Source organism: Parasteatoda tepidariorum, chromosome 1 (genome assembly GCF_982258835.1).
Source record: "Parasteatoda tepidariorum strain Cologne lab strain chromosome 1, Ptep-v5.0, whole genome shotgun sequence".
Taxonomy (NCBI): Eukaryota; Metazoa; Arthropoda; class Arachnida; order Araneae; family Theridiidae; genus Parasteatoda; species Parasteatoda tepidariorum.
Genome location: NC_141755.1, coordinates 17,102,128 through 17,122,726, shown reverse-complemented (window position 1 = coordinate 17,122,726; position 20,599 = coordinate 17,102,128). Strand labels below are relative to the sequence as shown.

General features: G+C 26.6%; 1 protein-coding gene across 4 annotated transcripts in view; it reads left to right on the top strand.

The window, feature by feature from the left end:
* LOC107441590 (rap guanine nucleotide exchange factor 2) overlaps positions 1–12,266 on the top strand; it is a 146,940-nt gene extending 134,674 nt beyond the window's left edge. For all 4 annotated transcript variants that reach the window (XM_087159763.1, XM_087159767.1, XM_087159764.1 and 1 more), the window contains 10 exons: positions 1,112–1,195; positions 1,290–1,364; positions 2,607–2,678; positions 5,797–5,946; positions 6,025–6,133; positions 7,257–7,367; positions 7,600–7,854; positions 9,556–9,696; positions 9,789–9,862; positions 11,889–12,266. In XM_087159763.1, the coding sequence (XP_087015889.1) occupies positions 1,112–1,195; positions 1,290–1,364; positions 2,607–2,678; positions 5,797–5,946; positions 6,025–6,133; positions 7,257–7,367; positions 7,600–7,854; positions 9,556–9,696; positions 9,789–9,829 (1,038 nt within the window). In that variant the 3' untranslated portion in view covers positions 9,830–9,862; positions 11,889–12,266. The remainder of the gene's footprint in view (positions 1–1,111; positions 1,196–1,289; positions 1,365–2,606; positions 2,679–5,796; positions 5,947–6,024; positions 6,134–7,256; positions 7,368–7,599; positions 7,855–9,555; positions 9,697–9,788; positions 9,863–11,888) is intronic.
* Positions 12,267–20,599: the final 8,333 nt, after the last annotated feature.

Sequence of the window (20,599 nt, the reverse complement as noted above, 5' to 3'; positions counted from 1 at the left end):
TCTCTGACTACTCTCATCCCTGTAAAAGGGAGGAGTTTGGGAACCATTAGTTAAATTGCCTGCGTAACGGATATAGTGAACTCCCGGTTATAGTGAACAGAAATTTCAGTCCCTTGAAGGTTCACTATAGTGGGGTTTGACTGTATAATATTACCATATATCATTCATATTCATGATATTTATCTATTGATTTACAAGACAAAGAATTTCAAATCAAGTAGAGTTACATTTGAAATATCACTTTTTTTTTATGTTAGACTGATCAAACACCTGCATCAAGAAATCTCAAATCTTTCATTTAATACTAAAAAATATACTAATTTTCTCCATCATCGATTAATAACAAAGGAAAAGAATTTTTTTTATACTAATGTTTAAAGTTAGGTTATAATTTTACCTTTTTAAATCTCATGGCTTGTTATTTTTTTCTCTGTGCAAGAGACTTGTATCCCAGGGTGAGTGTCATGGCTACTTTTTTTTTAGTATCCTCTGCAATTCTTGGGATATCAATCATTGAGATGTAAACAATTTAGTTTTGTTTGTGATTTTGCTATGTCACTTTTTGTCGACAATTGTTTGATGTTTACACACACCTTTGAGTAATAGGATGTTTTAAATCTTTTTAAATAAAATGAAATTTTATGGATAGTCAAGTACTATTATTTTATTCATTTTTCTTTGTAGGTGCTAAAAAAAGAATTATTGGAACTTCATGAAAACTTTCTCATTAAATTCAAGTTGTACGGTTTATACAGGCTTTTAAAAATTAAATGAAATATTTTTTAAATAATTATTCTACAAATAGTTTAATTAATGAAATAATTTTAAAAATTTTGTGAAATACCTCTCACTAAATCCAAGTTATGTTAATTATGATAGTTTTATGTAAGTTTGTTAATATCAAAAGAAACAATTTTGTAAAAATTTCCTCATTAAGCCAGATATTTCATTAAATCAGTAATCATAATAATTTAGGTCTGTCACTTTTTTAGACATTGTAAAATTGATAAATGAATAAACAATAAAAGTTAAAAAAAGCATGATGTGAATAAGAGTATTCCATTCTTTATTTAATTTGTCAACTGATGTTTTTTTTTTTAAATGTTTGCAGGATTTGCAAGATTTCATGGATCCTTCTCGCAATATGTATAAATACAGAAACCTTCTAAACTCAGACCACATACAACCTCCTATGGTAAGATTTAATAATTTTTGTAATTTCTTGTTCCTTATTATTTTTCAAAAAAAAAAAAAATATTTCTGAAGATTTATTTCAATTTTTATTTTAGATTCCATTTTATCCAGTATTAAAAAAAGATCTCACTTTTATTCATTTGGGTAATGATTCCATCATTGACAGCTTGGTTAGTATTTTTTATAAATTTAATTAATCTTCATGAATGTGTTGATTTCTAGAAAGTCTAAAGTTTCTTAAAGCTTCTGACCGAAAAGGTGTTTAATTTTTACACAATAATAATATTTTTCGGGATTTGATGATAAAAAATTTATTGACAATAAATTTTCTAAAAGAATTTTTTGCCGCATTTAACAGTTTCTTAACTGTTTTACAGATAACTCTTTTATTTTAGAATTTTTTCCTTGATGTTAGTGGAAGAAGTTACTAAAGGATTTTTTAATGACCTTTAAATATTACAATATGAAACATTTAGACACAATATGTTATAATATAAAGAAGTAAACTATTTTTCTGTCAAGTTTTTAAATAATTATAATCGTCTTTAAGGGAAGCAAATTATTCTCATAAAGTTTGTTATAGTTATTTTAAAACTTAATAGAAATTTTTTTCCCTTCTGTTTTTAATAACTTTAAAATACTTTTAAACTAAAAATATTGATAATTTTCTGAATTTCAGTCGGTATCTCCTTAAAATCTCTTCTTCGTGTTTAAAAAAATTTTCGAATAGAATTCATATGTTTTTCAACATAATAAGATTGCATCTTTTTTCTTGCTTCCTGTTTTTCTCTCTCTTTCAATAGCCTTATTAAAAAGAGAAAAAAAAATAGCCTTATTATTATAATAAGAAATAATAAAAAACCTTCTGTCTAACAAAAGTAGAATTTAAAATCGAAATGCTTTTAATTTTTAGTAAAAAATTTAAATTAAAAAATAATTGAAAATTGAAAATTAATTAGTTAATTAAAAATTTAAATAAAAAATTTAAATTCGAAGTTTAACTTCCAAATTTAATTGTCATAAATAAAATTTTAAGGTAGAATTTTAATGCTTTTCGAAATTACGAGACCATCAATAAAAAAAAAAGGAATCTGCCTTATTATTAGTTGTTTTAACTGTTAACAGAACAGGCATCTTAAATGTGTCTGATTTAATTTGTATTCTCTGGTCTTGCCTTAACATTGCAAGTAATTTTCAACTGGGTATCTCTATGCTTTCTTCCTTACACATAAATCAGATTAAAAAAGTAATTAAATTTATTAAAAAAAAGGTAAAACTTTTTTTCCTCTTCTCATTGAAATGATGTATAATAGAATAATCATTTTTAAATTTCAAAATCTTTTCCTGTGATATTACAGAATATAAAAAGTCTTTATTTATTATTATTATAATTTATGTAAAATTTATTTTAGGTGAATTTTGAAAAGCTTAGAATGGTTGCTAAAGAAATCAGAACTGTTGCAAGCATGTGTTCTGCACCATATGTAAGTTTTGTTTTTGACTTTTCAATTGTTTGTATTGTTGTAATCATCATCAAAAATCATATTAGGTATAAAATGCTGTTTTTTAATGTATTAAATTTCATGAATATTCCCTATCTTTACTCTTGGACTTTTCAAACTATATAAAGCTAATTTTTAATTATGAAAACCGAAACTTACTCACAAGAATGTTCCAGCAATATAACATTCTATGTTTAGGTTGTTGCAGATTTTAATTTTATTTTCATTTTAAAAATATGCTTTAAAGTAGCAATTTTTAGCTTGTGATTTGGTAACAGGCTATGAAATAAACTAAATTGGATTAGCCATACAAATGAATCGAAAGTAATATTTTTAATTTCTAATCTTAAAGATAAAAAAAATTAAAAAATTAAAATTAATAATTAAATAAGATGAAAAATAAAAATAGGATTTCTGATGAGTAGATTTTTTTAATATGATTATTATCTGAATGTGACAGGCAGGGAATAGTTCTGTTGTGTTTCAAAATTTTGATGCAGATTTCTTACCTACACTTTTTTTGTAATATTTTTTTTCTTCAAAAAATTAATATTTCATAATTCTACTCGTCATGTTATTAGTTTATTTCCTCCAGAAAATGCATTCCAACTTTTAGTTTCCTGAATGGTATTTATTATGAAAATCAATTAAGGCTATCATTATTATGAAAATCATTCATGAATTATAAAACACTAAAAATTAAAAGCATTTCAGGAGTTATTTTAGTTGTACTGCAGCAATACATGAAACAGCTATCTATAAATAAATTGTTCAGAATTTGAGACTTAAAGTTTAAAAAGTTTCTGTGAATATTATTTCAATTCCATTTCTTAATGATTTTTTTTCAAAAAAATAGCATATTAATTCTGTTAAAGAATTTTTATCTTTCCTACTGATGTCTTTAACTTAACTAATATTTTTATAGTGCTACTTCAATGGGTTATTGAAAAATTTGTTCAATTCTCTAGTTTTTTTTTTTCTTATTGAATACAACATTTAGACAATAAATTCTTTTTTATTTTTATAGTAATATTTTTAGATTGGCCAAATTTTATATAACTGTTACTCTGAATGACCGAAATTGCTGGTTGTTGACTTTTACTGGTGAATGTTGACAACCATAGTCGCTTCGTTAAATGTTCGAAATATATACTACTTTTAGTTAAGTACCACAGCCTGGTATACATTGCCCGGTATGGTTAAAATTTTTTTTTAAGGTTCAGTGCCACTGCCCGATATACCCTACATCAGGGATGGCGAACCAATGGCACGCGTGCCATTTATGGCACGCGACAGAATATTTTGGCCACGCCACCGATCATAATTGTTATTGCACTATGAATTGTTATTACACAAATGTGACACACTATGAAGCATATGTAACAATTAAATTAAAATTCACAAAAAGCAAACAAAATAATGAACAGAAAAAAATTAATAAAAAAATTAATAAAAGCAAACAAAATAATGAACAGAAAAAAATTAATGAAAAAATTAACAATTAATGCTAAAAGAACAATTAATAACCATAAAAAACAAGCTAACAATAAATAACTAGCAAAAAAATCAACAGTCCTGCTTAAACTAATATCTTACAACCTAATATAAGTTATTTGTCATTTAATCTGCAATAACATTAGTCCCACTGATGCTACTTTAAGTTGAATTACGCATATAACTGAGACATTGAAAAATGTATTTTCTTTTCAATGTAAATAAAGAGTTTTGTGTTGATAGTATTTAGTATTATTATTTTCCCAATAATCATGAAGTCAAAATTATTTGACGGCACGTCTGTGATTTCATTAAACAATTTTTTAGAAAAAATGGCACGTTGGTGAATAAAGGTTCGCCACCCCTGCCCTACATCAATGTTTTTTTAAGGTCAAGTGCCACTGCCCAGTATGCATTTGACCGATACTCCGAACATTGATGTTTCTCCTAATTTATCCTGAGCAGATATTATAATATTGAATAAGTTTAAGTTTAATAATAAGTAATAGTTATAAGTTTAATATGATTATTATAATATATAATAGTTATAAGTTTATAATAATTATAAGTAAGGCCCGGATTTTGATGACATTTGCATTTTTGGGCATTTTTTGTCTTTTAGAGCATTTTTTTAGATTTATAGGGCATTTTTCTTTAAATTTAGGGGCGTATTTTGCATTTTAATACATTTTTTAAAGTTTTCTGTTAATTTTTTCCAATTATTATTATTTTTTATCAATTTTCATTATTACACTGGCTTCCAAACAATGAAGAAAATCTATAGGATATTAACAGGTGAAGCAAATTCTTTTCAAATTGAAGAAGAATTGTCAGTAAGTGAGACCGTCTTTTTCAAGTACACACCTATAACATCAGTAGACGTTGAAAGAAGCTTCTGCAGGAATGAAAATTTACTTTCAACAAGAGGCGCTCGTTTACATTTCAAATTATCAAAAAACATTTAATAATCCAATGTAATTCTGATTTTTAGTAATATTATGAGATGAAAGTTGTTATATCCATTAAAGTTTCTACACAAAATAAAAATATTTTCCTTTTTTTGTTATTTTAGGATATAAAACATATTTTTCAAACTTTAATGAACGTAGAACAAGTATTGCATTGCTTTATATTTTTTAAATTACTCATAATAATTTTAAAGAGCAAAACATTTTTTTAATTCAATATTTTTACTTTGTTTAAGGCATTTTTTGCTCAATTTTTGCATTTTTAAGAGCATTTTTTGCAGTTTTTAAGGGCATTTTTTGCACTTTTTAAGGGCATTAGTTGAGATTTTTTAGGTCATCGAAATCTGGGCTCTAGTTATAAGTTTAGTTTAAGTTTATCAACGAATAAATTAATATTAAATTGAATGTAACAAATATTTTGGACATTCGCCAAAGCGACTGTGTGATAGTTGACATTCACTGATGAAAGTGGACACTCTCTTGATTTCTGTCATTCACGATAACATAACCAAATTTTTGTCATAAACTGTTTTCGTAAAATTAATCATTTGTTGTTTTCAACGTTTGTGAACATATTAAATCTATACAAAAGAGAAAAATATTTCAAGATTTTCTAAAATAAACTTTATGTTTTGAAGGATTTGTTTAACATGCTTGAAAGTGGTGGTGCGCATCCAACTGCTGCCATGGCATCCCTTAATAGCTTTGCTACAACTACAAATGCTGCAACTGTCAAGAGACGGAAAAAGAGTACTGCTCAACCAAACCCCAAAAAGATGTTTGAGGAAGTATGTCTATTTTTATTTTCTGTCATTCATTATGAAAATAATGTGTTGCTTATTTTATGATTTTTATTTTTTTTCCAGGCGCAAATGGTTCGTAGAGTTAAGGCATATTTGTCTAATTTGAAAGTTGTTACTGATGAGGATCAACTTCATGCAATGTCAAATGAATGTGAAGCTCTGATTACAGCAGGTTAGATTTCCTTCACAGTCTAAGAAAATGTGCCTCCTAACATTAAAAATCTTTGAGTTTGAATTATTTTTTACAATCGTCTTTTGTAAAATTCTATGTAAAATATTTACAAAATATTAAATATATTATGTTTGGTTCTTTTTCCTTGTGTTAATCTGATCTGAAACATCTTTTTTAACATTGTTAAAAAAAATATGAAAGTTGATGTATAATTAATAAGCTAAACACAACCTTAAAATTAAAAAAGAAAAAAATTGCAAAATTATAGGCAGAATTTGTTCATTAGGTTCATTATAATCACTGTATGAAGCAAATAAATAAATAAACGACAATAAAAATAAAAGAGCATTGGATAATTGTATGCTTTTTAAATTAGTTCAATAAAAGTTTTCTCACACTTGTTTTTCCCATATAATGAATTAGGATATTTAATTACAGCAATGAGAAAAAGCTGATTTACTATCTCTTCAAAAATGTTAAATGAAAAATAATAAATCTTAATCTGTTCCTGCTTTATGTTCCTTTTAAACTAAACTACATTAAAATAATCCTATTAAAAAAAGAAAAAAAAATGTTTATATATATTTTTTGTACTAATTAACATGTTGAATGCCACATGGCTTGCCCGTCTGACCGAAAGGATTTTCTCAGTATGTATTGCATTAATTTCTTCAAACCATTTTAGTAACGATAATAATGTGAAAAAATTAAAAGCTTTAAAAATTTACTCGAATTTTGTGTTTCTAATAATCTTGGCTTCGCCAGTCACTGGTGACCCCGTGGCACTACGAACAAACTCAGTACCGGTCAGCGGTGACGTGACCCCCATGGCATTCAACGTGTTAACAAAATTATACAGTAGTGAAATGTATAAACAGACAAAATGCTGTTAAGGTATTTATTAAATTATTTGAAACTGAAATGTTTAAATTTTTAATATTCTGAGTTGAAAATATTTAGCATAATTTATAAATCCAAAATATGGACATTATCTTATCCTGCTATGTTATAAATAGCGAAAAACTTTATAAATGCACAAATAACTTCAACTGCATTATTTGTGCAGTTATACATTGTGTTTAACTATAACATGCAATTTATATATTTGTGGCATTTTGCTTAGGGATTGGCACATTACAAGTGAGAAAACGTCAACCATCTCCAACCTTATCTGCAGCAAGCAGTAACAGCAGTTCTTCCGATATCAAAAAGGGTAGCAATAGTTCCAAATTTGGTACGTGCATAAATTATATTTTTATACTTTTGTTTTTGTGACTTATTTCCAAAGCAAAGCTACTTTTGCCTACATTAAATTCATCTTCCATACAATAAATTTCTGTAAAACTATCAACTATCATTAAAACTATGCATTTGATATTGATATATTTACTGGCAAGTAATGATAATCATGTATGGTATCGGTCATTTTATATAGTGCTAATTTTTTGACTAATGCTTTTTTGTAGGAGCTGATTCCCCGCAGGCTGTAAGGAAGCTTCTTGCTTTATCAGACCAGAACAAAGTAAGACCACACCAGCCATTGCGTCCTCCTGTGTCAGAGTCCCCGTCCTTGTCGCCGGTGACTGGTCGTCGTTTCCATGATCCTCGTCCCAGCTTTGCTGCTGAAATGGGGAGCATAGCTGTACCTGTAGATCTCTATGCAGAAAGTTCTAGTGTGACTAGTTTTGCAGCTGCCTCTATTAAGAAATCCCAAACATCAGGTAATTGCCGAAATACCATTATAATTTAACTATAATAAATATTTTGTTTTAATTTTTTTATCATCTATAATTTTTTACTATTACTCTCTCATTGCTTGGCACTACAGCCCATAAGTGATCTAGGCCTCCCTCACCACACATCTCATAACTTATCATTCCTCATCTTTCTTTTTAGGTCTCTCTCAACTTTCTTAAGCCATCATTTTCTGGGTTTTCTAACACTTCTCTCTTTCTTGTTAATTTATTATTACATAATTTAATAATATAATAATAATTAATTATATCATTTCATATCACTGAAATATTTTTCTTCCACAAATAAATATGAGTTTATAAATATGAAACTCATATTGAATAATATGTGTTTCATATTATAAATAATATGAGTGTCAGTTCTGTAACATGAACCTTCCTTAGTGTCGGAACACAAAATGAAAATGATGATTTTGTGTTTCAATGTGTGAAATATTCTTGTTTATTGAATCAAAAATATAGTGTACTTTTTTTGTTTGTGGTTTATTTACATTTATTCATTAATACTGACTTAGAGATCCTAAAGTTGTTTGTTTACTTTATTGTTGCTTTGTTTTCCCAGAAGTGGGATATTTTTTTAAAATTTTTTTTAAAAGAAAAATTAAAAAAAACATTTATTCTACAGCAGACAAATGTGGTGTTACAACAATATACAACATTTAGCACTAAAAATTCCTTATCGAGAAAAATTTGTTTTTTTTTCTGTGCACGTTTCTTGCCATTATTGACAATTTGTCAATAAATGTTGAAATAGACTTAACCATCAATATGGTAAATAATAACCATCGAAATGTTGAAATAGACTTAACCATCACAAACTTGTTTTAAATATAATTGATTCATATACAGTAGAAGATCTTTGCAAACCTTTCACGTGAGGTTTTGCATTAATTAGAATCTTGTCATCTGTAGATCTTTTCATATTAAACTTAACTACTAAACCTGGCAATATATATATCTAGACGAATCAATAAAGGCTTTAAAATAATTTTTAAGTAAAAAATATGTTAAAACATAAAAATATACACTTAATTATTTATTCTTTGCAAAAAGAAAATGAAATCATTAAAGGCGTTAGAAATAAAATCCAACAACTTTATCAAGTTTGGTTTGGCATGGTTAGGAATTGTAAAGCTAATGTGGTTAATGAAGAATTGTGGTTTTTAGAATTGTGTTAAATAGATTTTCTACTGTTATGAAAATTTTATGAAAAACTTAACAGGAAGTGCAAATTTTTTTAATTAATTTTCCTTTTGTTTACATTGTAAAAATGTTTGATAAGTTTTTTTAAAACCTATTAAATGATGCTTCATTTGAAGTTATATCATTTAGAACTGTGATAATCTTGATATAACATTTGTTTTCAAATTTTTGTGTGGAAATTTATTTATTGTATGTTTTCTTAAATTATCATATTAATTAATAAATTTTAAATTTGATTATTAATAAAAATGTAGTTTGAATATTTATATCAAAAAAAATTATACTCTTCGTTGGTTGTTGATTTGGGCATTATGAATGCCTTCTTTGCATGCATGTTAAATGTATAATCTTTAAATTTTGTTACAATCTGTGTCTGGAATATTTATGCAATATTCAATAGTTTTTAATTGTATTTAAATAACTGATTTTATTTAATTCTTTATTGTGATATTGAATATTTTTTAGGTTCTGTTACCTCATCTGATAGTTATCACTTGCAACATGCCGATACCGATTCAGGAATTTGTTCTGCAAGTTTCGACAGCCGTAGCAACAGCTCTACTGGTTCAACTAACTCGCCACCACACCTAAAGAGGCATGCATCTGGTATGTTGATGTTTTAATCTTTTATGCCACATGCCAGTTAGTCTTAACTAGTTCATTATGATTTCAATGTTTTTTCTTTTTTAACTTCTCAGGTCCAAGTGGGTCTCACAGCATGAAAAAATTCTCAGAATAAGTGTTATCATTCCATGTTGTACTGTGGATCAATGTAAGTAGTGTTCAGTTTTCAAAATTTTGGTCTGAATTCATTAATGTGAAGAGACTCGTGTAGTCTACTCTAATGAATACAGGCTTGGTATTGTGCCACAGATTTTATTTTTGAGGAAAATAATAATCTGTTTTTCAAATAATAATAAGGATAGTTTTTTTCATGTGAAATGAATGATCTGATCTTGTTTTACTTAAATTACTTTATCTTTTACTTAAATTAAATCAACAATTACATCAATATTAAGTAAACAATCCCAAGAAACTGAAGCAGTAAGATATTATTTGATTAAAAATGTCATTGTTCAACATGGTGCATAGCATTGTTAAAAAGTGCTTAAAGGTGCTTTTTCATTGGGTGTTTTTAAAAGTGCTTCATTTTCTCTTTTCGAAAATGAGATTTTGTTCTAATACTTGCTTTTCAAATGGTTCTATTAAACTTTTTCACAATTCATTCAACCACAATCTATTTCAGCATACCGTCGGTCCATAGCGTATCAAAGCTTCAATTATTTTGCGTGTTTGATGAGATACTTGCGAATTCGTGTGTGCATATATACTGAGCTGGGTTCGGTGATATTATTGCACTCTCATGTGCATCTCTGCATTTTGCAAGATATTCTCAATTTTAGGCTTCATTTTCCACCCTCTGATTTCAAAACGAAAAATCTCTTGATCATTTTTTAAAGGCTAATCTAATCAAGAAAAAAGAGTTCTTTGTCAGAAACCAGTTATTTTATCATGATCATGAAAAGTCTTTGAAAATTATTTTGCATTTTGTTAATGTATATAGTGCTTAAAAATATTTTTTGAGTGCTTAAAAAACATTTAAAAGGTGCTTATTTTCTTGTTGAAAGATTTGGCTACGCACCCTGTTACATCAACAATTCCATCAATATTGAAGCGGTAAGATATTACTCGATTAAAAATTTCATTGTTCAAAAATATACAAATCGGAAATAACAGTCGATATGGCGTCCATTTTTAAGACTTGTCAGAGTTGAATGAGAAGAAACAAAAGTGATTTATAATGTTATAACTTAAGTTGCCGAGGAGGAAAAATAAAAGTGAGATCTAAGAAGGAGAAAATAAAGGAAAGATAAAGGAAATCTGTTTGTTACTCTGTAATTATAGAGTGCTATAAGTTATAAAAAATATATTGAATTTAATCTCTTATGTAATATTTAAATGGATTTTTAAAATTATTTAATACTTGAATTCTTCACAAATACAGGGTTGCCACGGGCAACTAAAATGCAACTATTTTCAGGAAAAGGAAACTATTGGGAGACTTTTCTGTACTCCTAGCGATATATATATATATATATATTTTAAAGCATAAATTGGGTGGATAATCTGCACCCCACAAGATAGCTTTTGAACACAGTTAACTTTTGTTTTCTTAAAAAATAAAAAATGTTGAAAATTTTTAATTGCAAATTATAGTCCTCACTTTTTAATTCATTCAATCTCCACAGACTCCATTGTGAGTCTATTTCATTTCTCGATCGCCTTTTCAATGATTATAGCTACGAAATTCCGCGTGATTAAAAAAAAAAATTTTAATACCATATTACAATGCGTTAATTTAGAATTTGAGTAATCACTTGTCATGTGTATATATATATATATATATATATATATATATATATATATATCTGAATAAAGAATAATTATCCTAAGATAAAAATTATTCTTTATATGTGTCTATATATGTGTCTACATATATAGACTTTATATGTGTCTACATATATATATATGTATATATATATATATATATTTACGTTTATATAAAAATTATCATATTTGCCACCAACTTGACTGAAGGGATCATGGTATATGACAATTAAGCCATTAACAAAATTTTAGTCATATTTTTGATGAATTTTTGTTCTTATTTAGGCAACTATTTTCTGAGTTTTTGGCTACTAAAAGCAACTATTTTGTTCATTTTTTTGTGGCAGCCCTGCAAATAGCAAATTGATATTGTCTATAGTTTTATGATATATAAATATTATTTATTTCAGGTGACTGTTAAGTAGTTAGAATCTCATTTTTAGATGTCCCATGGACTGTCTCAGGCGGTTCATCTAGTCGCCCAAGTGTACAAGGGTGCAATAATCTCTGCAAGACGCTATTCACCCAATTAGATATCTGGAAGTGTTGTCCTCCTTATAGACATACGAATTTTGTGTTGTCACCAAAGATACTGTCTGTAGCACTAAAATTGTGATTTAAATGTTTGTTTGGTAAGTTATTTGTAACATAAATCAATCAAAATGTGTACAGCTGCACTATCGTGATGTGTTCCAAATCGAACGACGGTATTGAATTTTGAATTTTTTCATTTTTATATGACTGTACAGAGTTATGAAGTGTTTTTGTTAGGGAATACAAAAGAAAAATTGAAAAATTTGATAATTTACTCTGTGATGTGTGTCTTTTCAGATTTATATATATTTTTAGAATTGTCATGATTTCTTCTTTATAAACATTTTCACTGGTGCAATGTAGAAAATTTGCTTAGTAAAATTTACCTTCATATTTTGCATTTTTTGAAGATGTTATTAACTTAATAATAAAAATCATGCAATCCTGTTCCTAATACCATGATGGTTAGAAAATTGAATTAATAATTAAAAAAATTTTTTTTTATTCATTTATTGGTTAAATTTTTTTTTTTACTATATTAAATATATTATGTTAATGGAAAGAAGTTATATAAATGCTTGAGTGGTAAACTTTGGAAATTATTCTTCTAGAAATTTTAATATACAGCCATACTTAAAAACAAATGTTTTAGAATGAAAATAGATTAACGCCTACGGATATATCGTGATTAATGCGCCATAATAGATCATCTTAGATTATAATTGTGAGAGGAGCAATGTCATATTTTTTACTAGCAATCTAATCCTAATGAAGAGCTGAGTTTTTTTTATTTGCGAAAAAGTGTTAAATGTATTAATATTTAGAATTGTTTGTAATATATAAGGGATTTTTGAGTCGTAATTTTTCATGTTATTTTTAGAAAAATTAAGATAAAAGTGAAGCAAAAAAAAATTAATTTTGAATTTCAAGAATGCATTTTTAAATGTACTATGATTTGTCTACACTAGTTCATTGTAAGAAATCCAGAATTGTTTGAATTCATTGTTGGAAAAAAATCTCAGACTAACTTAAGAGATTATAAAGTAATAAATGATAAACTACTTACTAATAACATGAATCATCATCCAAATTTTATAATATTTATTGCTTTTTTATATAATCTTTCTGTAACAAACATTGTAAAATATTAAGCAGTAAACTATTACTATTCTAAAATATTAGTTATACTATTTTGATTTGCATGTATATTAGTTGTTAAATTTATTAAGTCCTGTTTCATAGGTTAAATTCTGGAATTTTTTCAATAAGCTAGCATTATGTGAAAATTTAAAAAAAATGTTAATAGACGATTTTTGTTTTGTATTTATTTTCAGTTTTTTATGTTTTCAATAATAAATAAACGGAGACTGACTGTACGTATAAAACTTGAGCTTAGACTGTTATGGAATGAGACTTACAGGCATTATTATTAGGAAAATTATGAATATAGTCATCTTATTTTTTATAATTTTGATCTAATTTTTTATAAGTTTGTAAAGCTCACCTAAAAGTGAGTTTACAAATTATTTGTACATATACATTTACCAAAGAGTGAAATTGATATAATTAAAATTTATATTCTATTTTAAGATTGAATCGTTATCCCTATTCCTGTTTCTAATATGTTTTTGTATCATACGTATAGTTATGTAAATAATTACCTTTTTAGCATATTTTGAATGATTATTAAAAATATACTCGAATAGAGATCAGATTTTTATTTTTAATGTTAAATATCTTATATGTATACACATGTGAATTGGATACCTAAAGTGGTGTGAATTGAGAAGCATTATGCATACTGCATTTTTTTTTTTTAAATGAAAAGTGCTGTTTTTTAAAGAAAGTGATATTCATTAGCTTTAATGAAGTTTTGAAAAAGTATTTTTGCACTACTATTTGTATTTTTTTTTATATTATTTTTTTGCACAAAACTAGTTTTACAAGTAAATTAACATTTGTAAATGGTTATGTTTTAATTTTTAATGAAAAGTATGTTGCTTTCTTGAATAATTTATCATATTAATTGTATGATAATTTTATTTGTGAACTGATTTTCTATCTCAAATTATTGAAAAGGAAAATTGCATATCGTTCACCTTTTTTTAATCTAGTTCTTTGTTTTGTTTTATATTTGGCTTTACGTTATAGTAAAGTGAATTTTTTTTTTTTTTTGATGTGTTAGTAAGATCTTTTTGTTATTATGTAAGTATGAAGTAATTTAAAATACTATAATTTCCTTTTGAAGTTTTAACTTTTATTGATTCATATAAATGTTTTTTTTTCGTTTTTTAAAATGAAAGTAAAAAAATCTAAGATCCTAACGATTCAAGTGAATAATGAACATCTTAGTGATTTGCAAAATTCGCAAATTGATCACCAACAACAGCCAAAAGTGCAGATCTGCCACTTTGGCAATTGACAGAATCTTTATAAAAAAATTTATTCTTTTAGTTTTAAGAATGCAGTCAAGGTAAGGCATTTTGGAGAATGATTTCTAACATAGGGTTTTCGAACAAAACAGATTAATTGATTCATTAATGAAATTTACAAATGAATTTAAAAATACTGAATATATCAATTTATTTTTATTTTGCAATTCTGAAACTTTTAGTTTTATTCAGCAGTCTGGAATAAATATTTAAATGAAATAATTTTACTTAAATTATTCGAATAATTTAAATATCCTTTTGTTTTTGAATTTTAATTCCATCAATTTAAATACCATCAATTGTATTCAAATTGAAAAAAAGGTAGATGGAATTGTGTAGTGTATAACTGTGCAATGTAATATTAACTAATTACTTTAAACATTAATTACTTTTCATTATAGAGCTATTAATCCACATACTAGTTATATTGAGGTTTTGGTTGCTCTTTTTTGCATAGATGCGAGATTACATTTCTGAATGTTGGGCTAATTATTGCTTTTCTGATTAACGAAGAAATTAAAATGACTAAATGTTTTTCCAAACATTTAACGACTAATGATTTTTTGTAGTTTTATTTCTGTTTAAGATAAACACTTGATAGGTTGGAAGGTAAAAAAGTAAATAAATAAATAAAAGTTGATTGTAGTATAAACCATGCCTTTTTGTTTAATTTATCATTTGAATGAGTGTTGGATTTGGGTGTATGCAGTTTGATGTTATCTTATATTTACTTTGTCTAAATCAATAGTTTTTCTGTCTAGATAAATTTTTCTGATTAATTTGTTAGCAAAACCCTTAATTTTTTTTCATGTTGTCCCTAATTTTTTGTACCATCACATTTCTGAAAACCTGGCCCTTAAATTCAAAGTAGTTATTTAAATGTTTTTCTGAATTCTAATTTTTAATCATTTTACAATAAACCTTCCAGGAGTCACACAAATAAAAAAAAATTATGAGAATAAATATATAATATGGAATGTGGTTTAAATGTTTAGGTTTATGTCTAGAAAAATAATTCTACAACTATTATTTGGTAAAACATCATAGAAGTTTTCATATTTATCATTGGAAAATATCTTAGTTGAATTTTTTACATGTAATGGAATTATATAAAGTACTTATAAATACTATGAACTCTCCAAGTTTCACACAAATAAGCAAATTTGGGAGAATAAATATAACTAATAAATATAATAAATTGTATGGAATATGGTTTATATGTTTAAGTTAATCTCCAGAAAAATAATTCTGCAACTATTATTTCGTAAAACGTTGTTTTTGTGTTTGTCACTAGAAAATATCTTGGTTGAATTTTCTTATGCATAATGGAATTATATAAAATGCTCATAAATACAGATAGATCTTGCTAACTCATTAGAATTTGTAAATATGCAAATTTATTTAAAAAGGATTTATTGCACTTTTATTACAATATGGACTGTTAAATTAAGAGTAAATTTTATGTTTATCATAGTATTATGATCATTTAAAAGATTGTGTGAATGAATTTTCTGTCACTTCATCTTTTGTCAATAAGTTATTTTATATTTAACTTAATATATTGAATTGGTTTGTAAAACTTTTACTGAAAAGTAAGATTCTTCCATGTTTTATGATAGTTAGTAAGCATAATTTCTGTAACAAATTTTCACTTATCAGTGTTAGTTGTTCATTTGAATGTAAAATATTTAAGAAATATATTTAAAAAAAAAAGTTATAAGTTAAGTTATTATACCACCCAATTTTTTTTACAAAAATATGCTTTAAGTTGCTTGAATATTGCGTTGTCTGGTAAGTTTACGACAATTTTGTATACATGCTATATCTGAAATATTGAACGCAAGACAAAATTTAGAGAATTGTGATGAGAACTTGCTACTCAGACAAATTAAAGACAGCAACTGAACAAAAACATTCAGAAACATGCACAGGCTTATGTTTCTTTGATTACTCGGAACTCGTAATTTGTAGCTAGGGGCATTTTACCCCATACTCTAGACTGCAAGCCCTCAGATTTTCATTTATTTCAATCTTTGCAAAGTGATATCCTATATGAAAAACTTGAGATGCTCTGGAAAGGCAGATTTTTAAAATTATGGAAATAGGTTTTCGAAATTAAATGAACCTTATTTTAATGTATGAATTATGATTAAGGATATCAGAATTTTACTGTCATGTGTTAATTAACTTTTAAAAGTCAGCATAAACTTTCCAGATAACCCTCCGTGTTTTATATTTAAATATATATATATTTATAGACAGCTGATGTGTTGAAATTATAAATTTAAAAAAATAAATAAAACATGTAACTCTGTACCACACAATCTGTGATTTTTACATTCAGGAAATCAATTTTAAGAGAATTAACTATTCTTTATTTTTTAATTTTGATTTGAAAATTATTATTTGGAATGAAATGTATGCATTTTGCAGTTTATTTTGTTTGTTGTTATTGCGTGTTAATGTAAGAGATAATGGTACAAATAAATTTTGGGCAAAAATATACATCGTTGGCCCTGCAAGTAAATCCATCTTGGAAGAAAGAATTGTTTTTAAAAATTATTAATGTTTTTGCCCTTTTCCCTATGTGCTTGAATAGGTAGATCAAACTCCCATGATTTGCAGCACAATGTGTGTGTGTTTAGCACAAAATTGAAAGTGAGAAGCTTTAATTCTTGGAGCTTTTTTGACGTGATTGAGTGTTTCATATAAAATTGAACATTAAAATTGATTGTATGTGGTGCCAAGACATTTGAAAGCTCAAAATGAATCAGTATTGATAATTCGATGTTGAGTCGATATTTATTTGTATGTAATAATATTATGTATTGTTGTGCATTTGTTTTGTGTGTGACGAATCTCATCTTCCTACCTCTTATTTGATATGCATAGACATATCAATTGATTCATAAATCGATATGAAGAGCTAAAACTCATTAACCAATTGATAATTGAAATATATGAATTGATTTTTGACATCATGAACTATATTTGAATACCTCTTATTATTGCAATATTTTTGCATTTTTAACCTATCATTTTCGGCTTAATAGTCATAAGCTTTTAGTCCTTTCAAGATTTCACAAATGCTTAACTCCTTTACACAATTTTCCTTCATAATAACACAGGAAAGCAAGTCTACTCTGCTAAAAAACATACAATTTATGCGACTTTTTATATTAATAATGTAATATGATATTAACAGTTCTCATTGCATATCATTAATAATATTTTATAAATTATGAAGTTACTTGTGTTATAGGGCATAACTTTTTGTTTTGGAAAATATTTTTATTGAAATTAAATTTTGTCGGGTTTTAAAAAATAAACTGAAATTTGTTTTGAACATATATTACTCATATCAAAGTGATAAATCTTAGCTATTTGTTTTTTTCTTCAGAAATAGTTATGCTAAGAGAAAGATTGTAATATTCCAGCTTATTTTCAATATATATATATATATATATATTCATGTCAATTACCATAAATATTAAACTAAAATGAAGTATATATTTCAATATTGTAATCATAATTGGTCTGTTAGTAGTACAATAATTTAAAAAAAAATAATAATGCTCTTCATATTTGAATATTTGTACCACAAAAACTTTAGTCTGTGATGCCGTTTGTTTACTGGATCTTGCTTTTCTTTTTATCATTTTTGTATACTTTGAAATTAAATTATAAACTAAAATTTTTAGAAGTTTGTAGTGGCTTGTATATTGCAAAGTCATATTGTGAAGCATATAACCCATCTGCTGCAATATTGATATATTCTTTTACCTTTTTACCAGTTGTGCACTAAAAAGAAGCGTGATAAACGTTAAATGTATGTGAACTGTATAAAAAAAAAAACAGCAAAATTCCTTTGTATATATATATATCCTGAAGCTTGTTTTTTATCTGTGAAAATAAATATGATTTCGAAAGAAAAAAAATCTTAAGTTTTTTTTTTAACACCCTTAATCTTTAATTCACTGTTTCTTTAATCTTTTGATAAAGAGAACTTTTAAAATATCATTGATAGGGCTCATATGCAGTGAAAACTCTTGGGAGCGACCACTCTCCCTTCCAGAGTAAAATGGTCGTTGAGGAAAGTTGATTGTACTGTAGGGAACCGATTATCCGGAACGATCGGGACCATCGATATTCCGGATAACTGATTTTTCCGGTTTTCTGAATCGCTAAAAAAAGCCGTTTTAGTTATTGTTAAAACCAACTAAACAAAAGAAAAATTGGAAATAATCTTAAAAAGAAGAAAAAACGATGAAGTAATACACTAATGATTATTACCAAAATGATGGTAAAGTAAACATCTTTCAAAAAAGAACGAAAAATCCTAAAATCTTATGAGGAAAAAAAAATTTTTTTTTAGAAGTAGCGGGAAAATTTATCGAATTTCGTTCCGGTTTTTTGGTTTTCCGGTTTTCTGATTTCCGGATAACGGGTTCTGTACTGTATTAAGAAGTTACTGTCAGAGACAACATTGTTATTGAAGTTTCATGATTTTTCGCAAACGATTTTAATTTTAGTCAGTGCCATTTTCTTGGTGCAGAAATGCCACTTCTGTTGGCATCATGAAAAGATGGATCGATGAATGAAATTTTAAGTCTATACAAATGATATAATTATGTAGAAAAACAAATTTACCATTTATGAATGATAGGGATATTTTAAATAAATGAAAGAGTTATGTTTTTGTTTAAGTTTGCATTTAATTTTATATCATAAAAATGAGTTCGTTAAATGAGGAGCAGAGGGTTTGTTTGTTTGAGATGCTTGTTTTTTTCTAAAATAACTTTTTTTTTTGTAGTTTAACTTTCTACTCTAATAGTAAATCATCGATAGCTTCGTTCTTAGTGCAATCTGATTGCACCATGAGGTTGTATCGTCAAAAAGAAGAGATGACTGTGAGAGATTTTGACTCTAAAAGGTTTTCTTCAACACAAAGTCTATGGAAAAAAATTCTGCGCTTCACAAAAGTGGTCGTAAATGGAGGTGCTCGCTACATGCAGGTGCTTTTTCCTGGAGGTTTCTTTTGTACTACAGTAAACTTCATATTATATGCCATTGTTTTCCTTTTTCTCTCTTTTTGTTATAGATAACATTAATTTATTAAAGGAAAGTATGAAAGGAAAAATTTATAACTGATTAAATTTTCTCAATGAAATCTACTATTAAACTTGGCTGCTAGTTGATCTACATCAATTGTTACCAACTGGCAGCCCGTGAGCCACATCTGACCTTTTTTGTGGCCCGCGAACTAAAATACACTAGTTGTCATTTTATTGTTTACAATTTTCGTAAAAAAATCTATATGGGTTTAAAATACTTTTTTTTCGTTAAAAAAAAAAACCTAATTTCTTCGCTTTTGTGAAATTTAACATACCAACCCAACGGTGCAAAAAAAAATTTTTCTCAGGAAAAATTCTACTTCTTATTTTTATTTATAATTCAATACTTTTGTTTTCTACGACTTGATAAAAGTCTGACAGTAATATTTAATGTTCCTTCAAACATAAAAGAGTCCTTTATAAATTTTTGAGAAAGTTGCGGCCCGCCATTTGACTGGTGTTTTTAATTGCGGCCCCCAGCCTCATGCAAATTGGAAACCTGATCTAGATATTACCAATGATTTGGAAAGTCAATTTTAAAAAAATTGGAAAGGAATATAGAGATGTACTGTTTTGCGAAACAATAAAATGTTCTCTTTAGCATATTGGATAATTTCATCTAATATGTTTGCTTGGATATGGCATCTGTTAATGTTTTTAGACTGCATAAATTTTTTTATTATTGTTTTTTTAAATGAAAGAAACATTATTTTATAGTTTTACTCAATCAGCCTTGTAAACGAACTTCATCACCAATTTGAAAATAAATTCTGGTTCCTGAAGCAAAATGCAACAAAACTATTCCCTTCTAAACCATTCTTTTTTCAATTGTCTTTTTTTTTGTAAGCTTTCAGTACATAAGTAAAGGTATGCATAGGAAATACAAACAAATTTTGAGAAAGAATGTTTTAGTTGAAGTTATTGAGAAGCATACTATTTTTTTCAATGTTATAGTAAATCAAATTTAGTGAAATATATTTAGACTCCCTTTAGTATAGTTCTATTTCCTCAGGCTACTTTGCAAAGGGGTGATTTGAGATT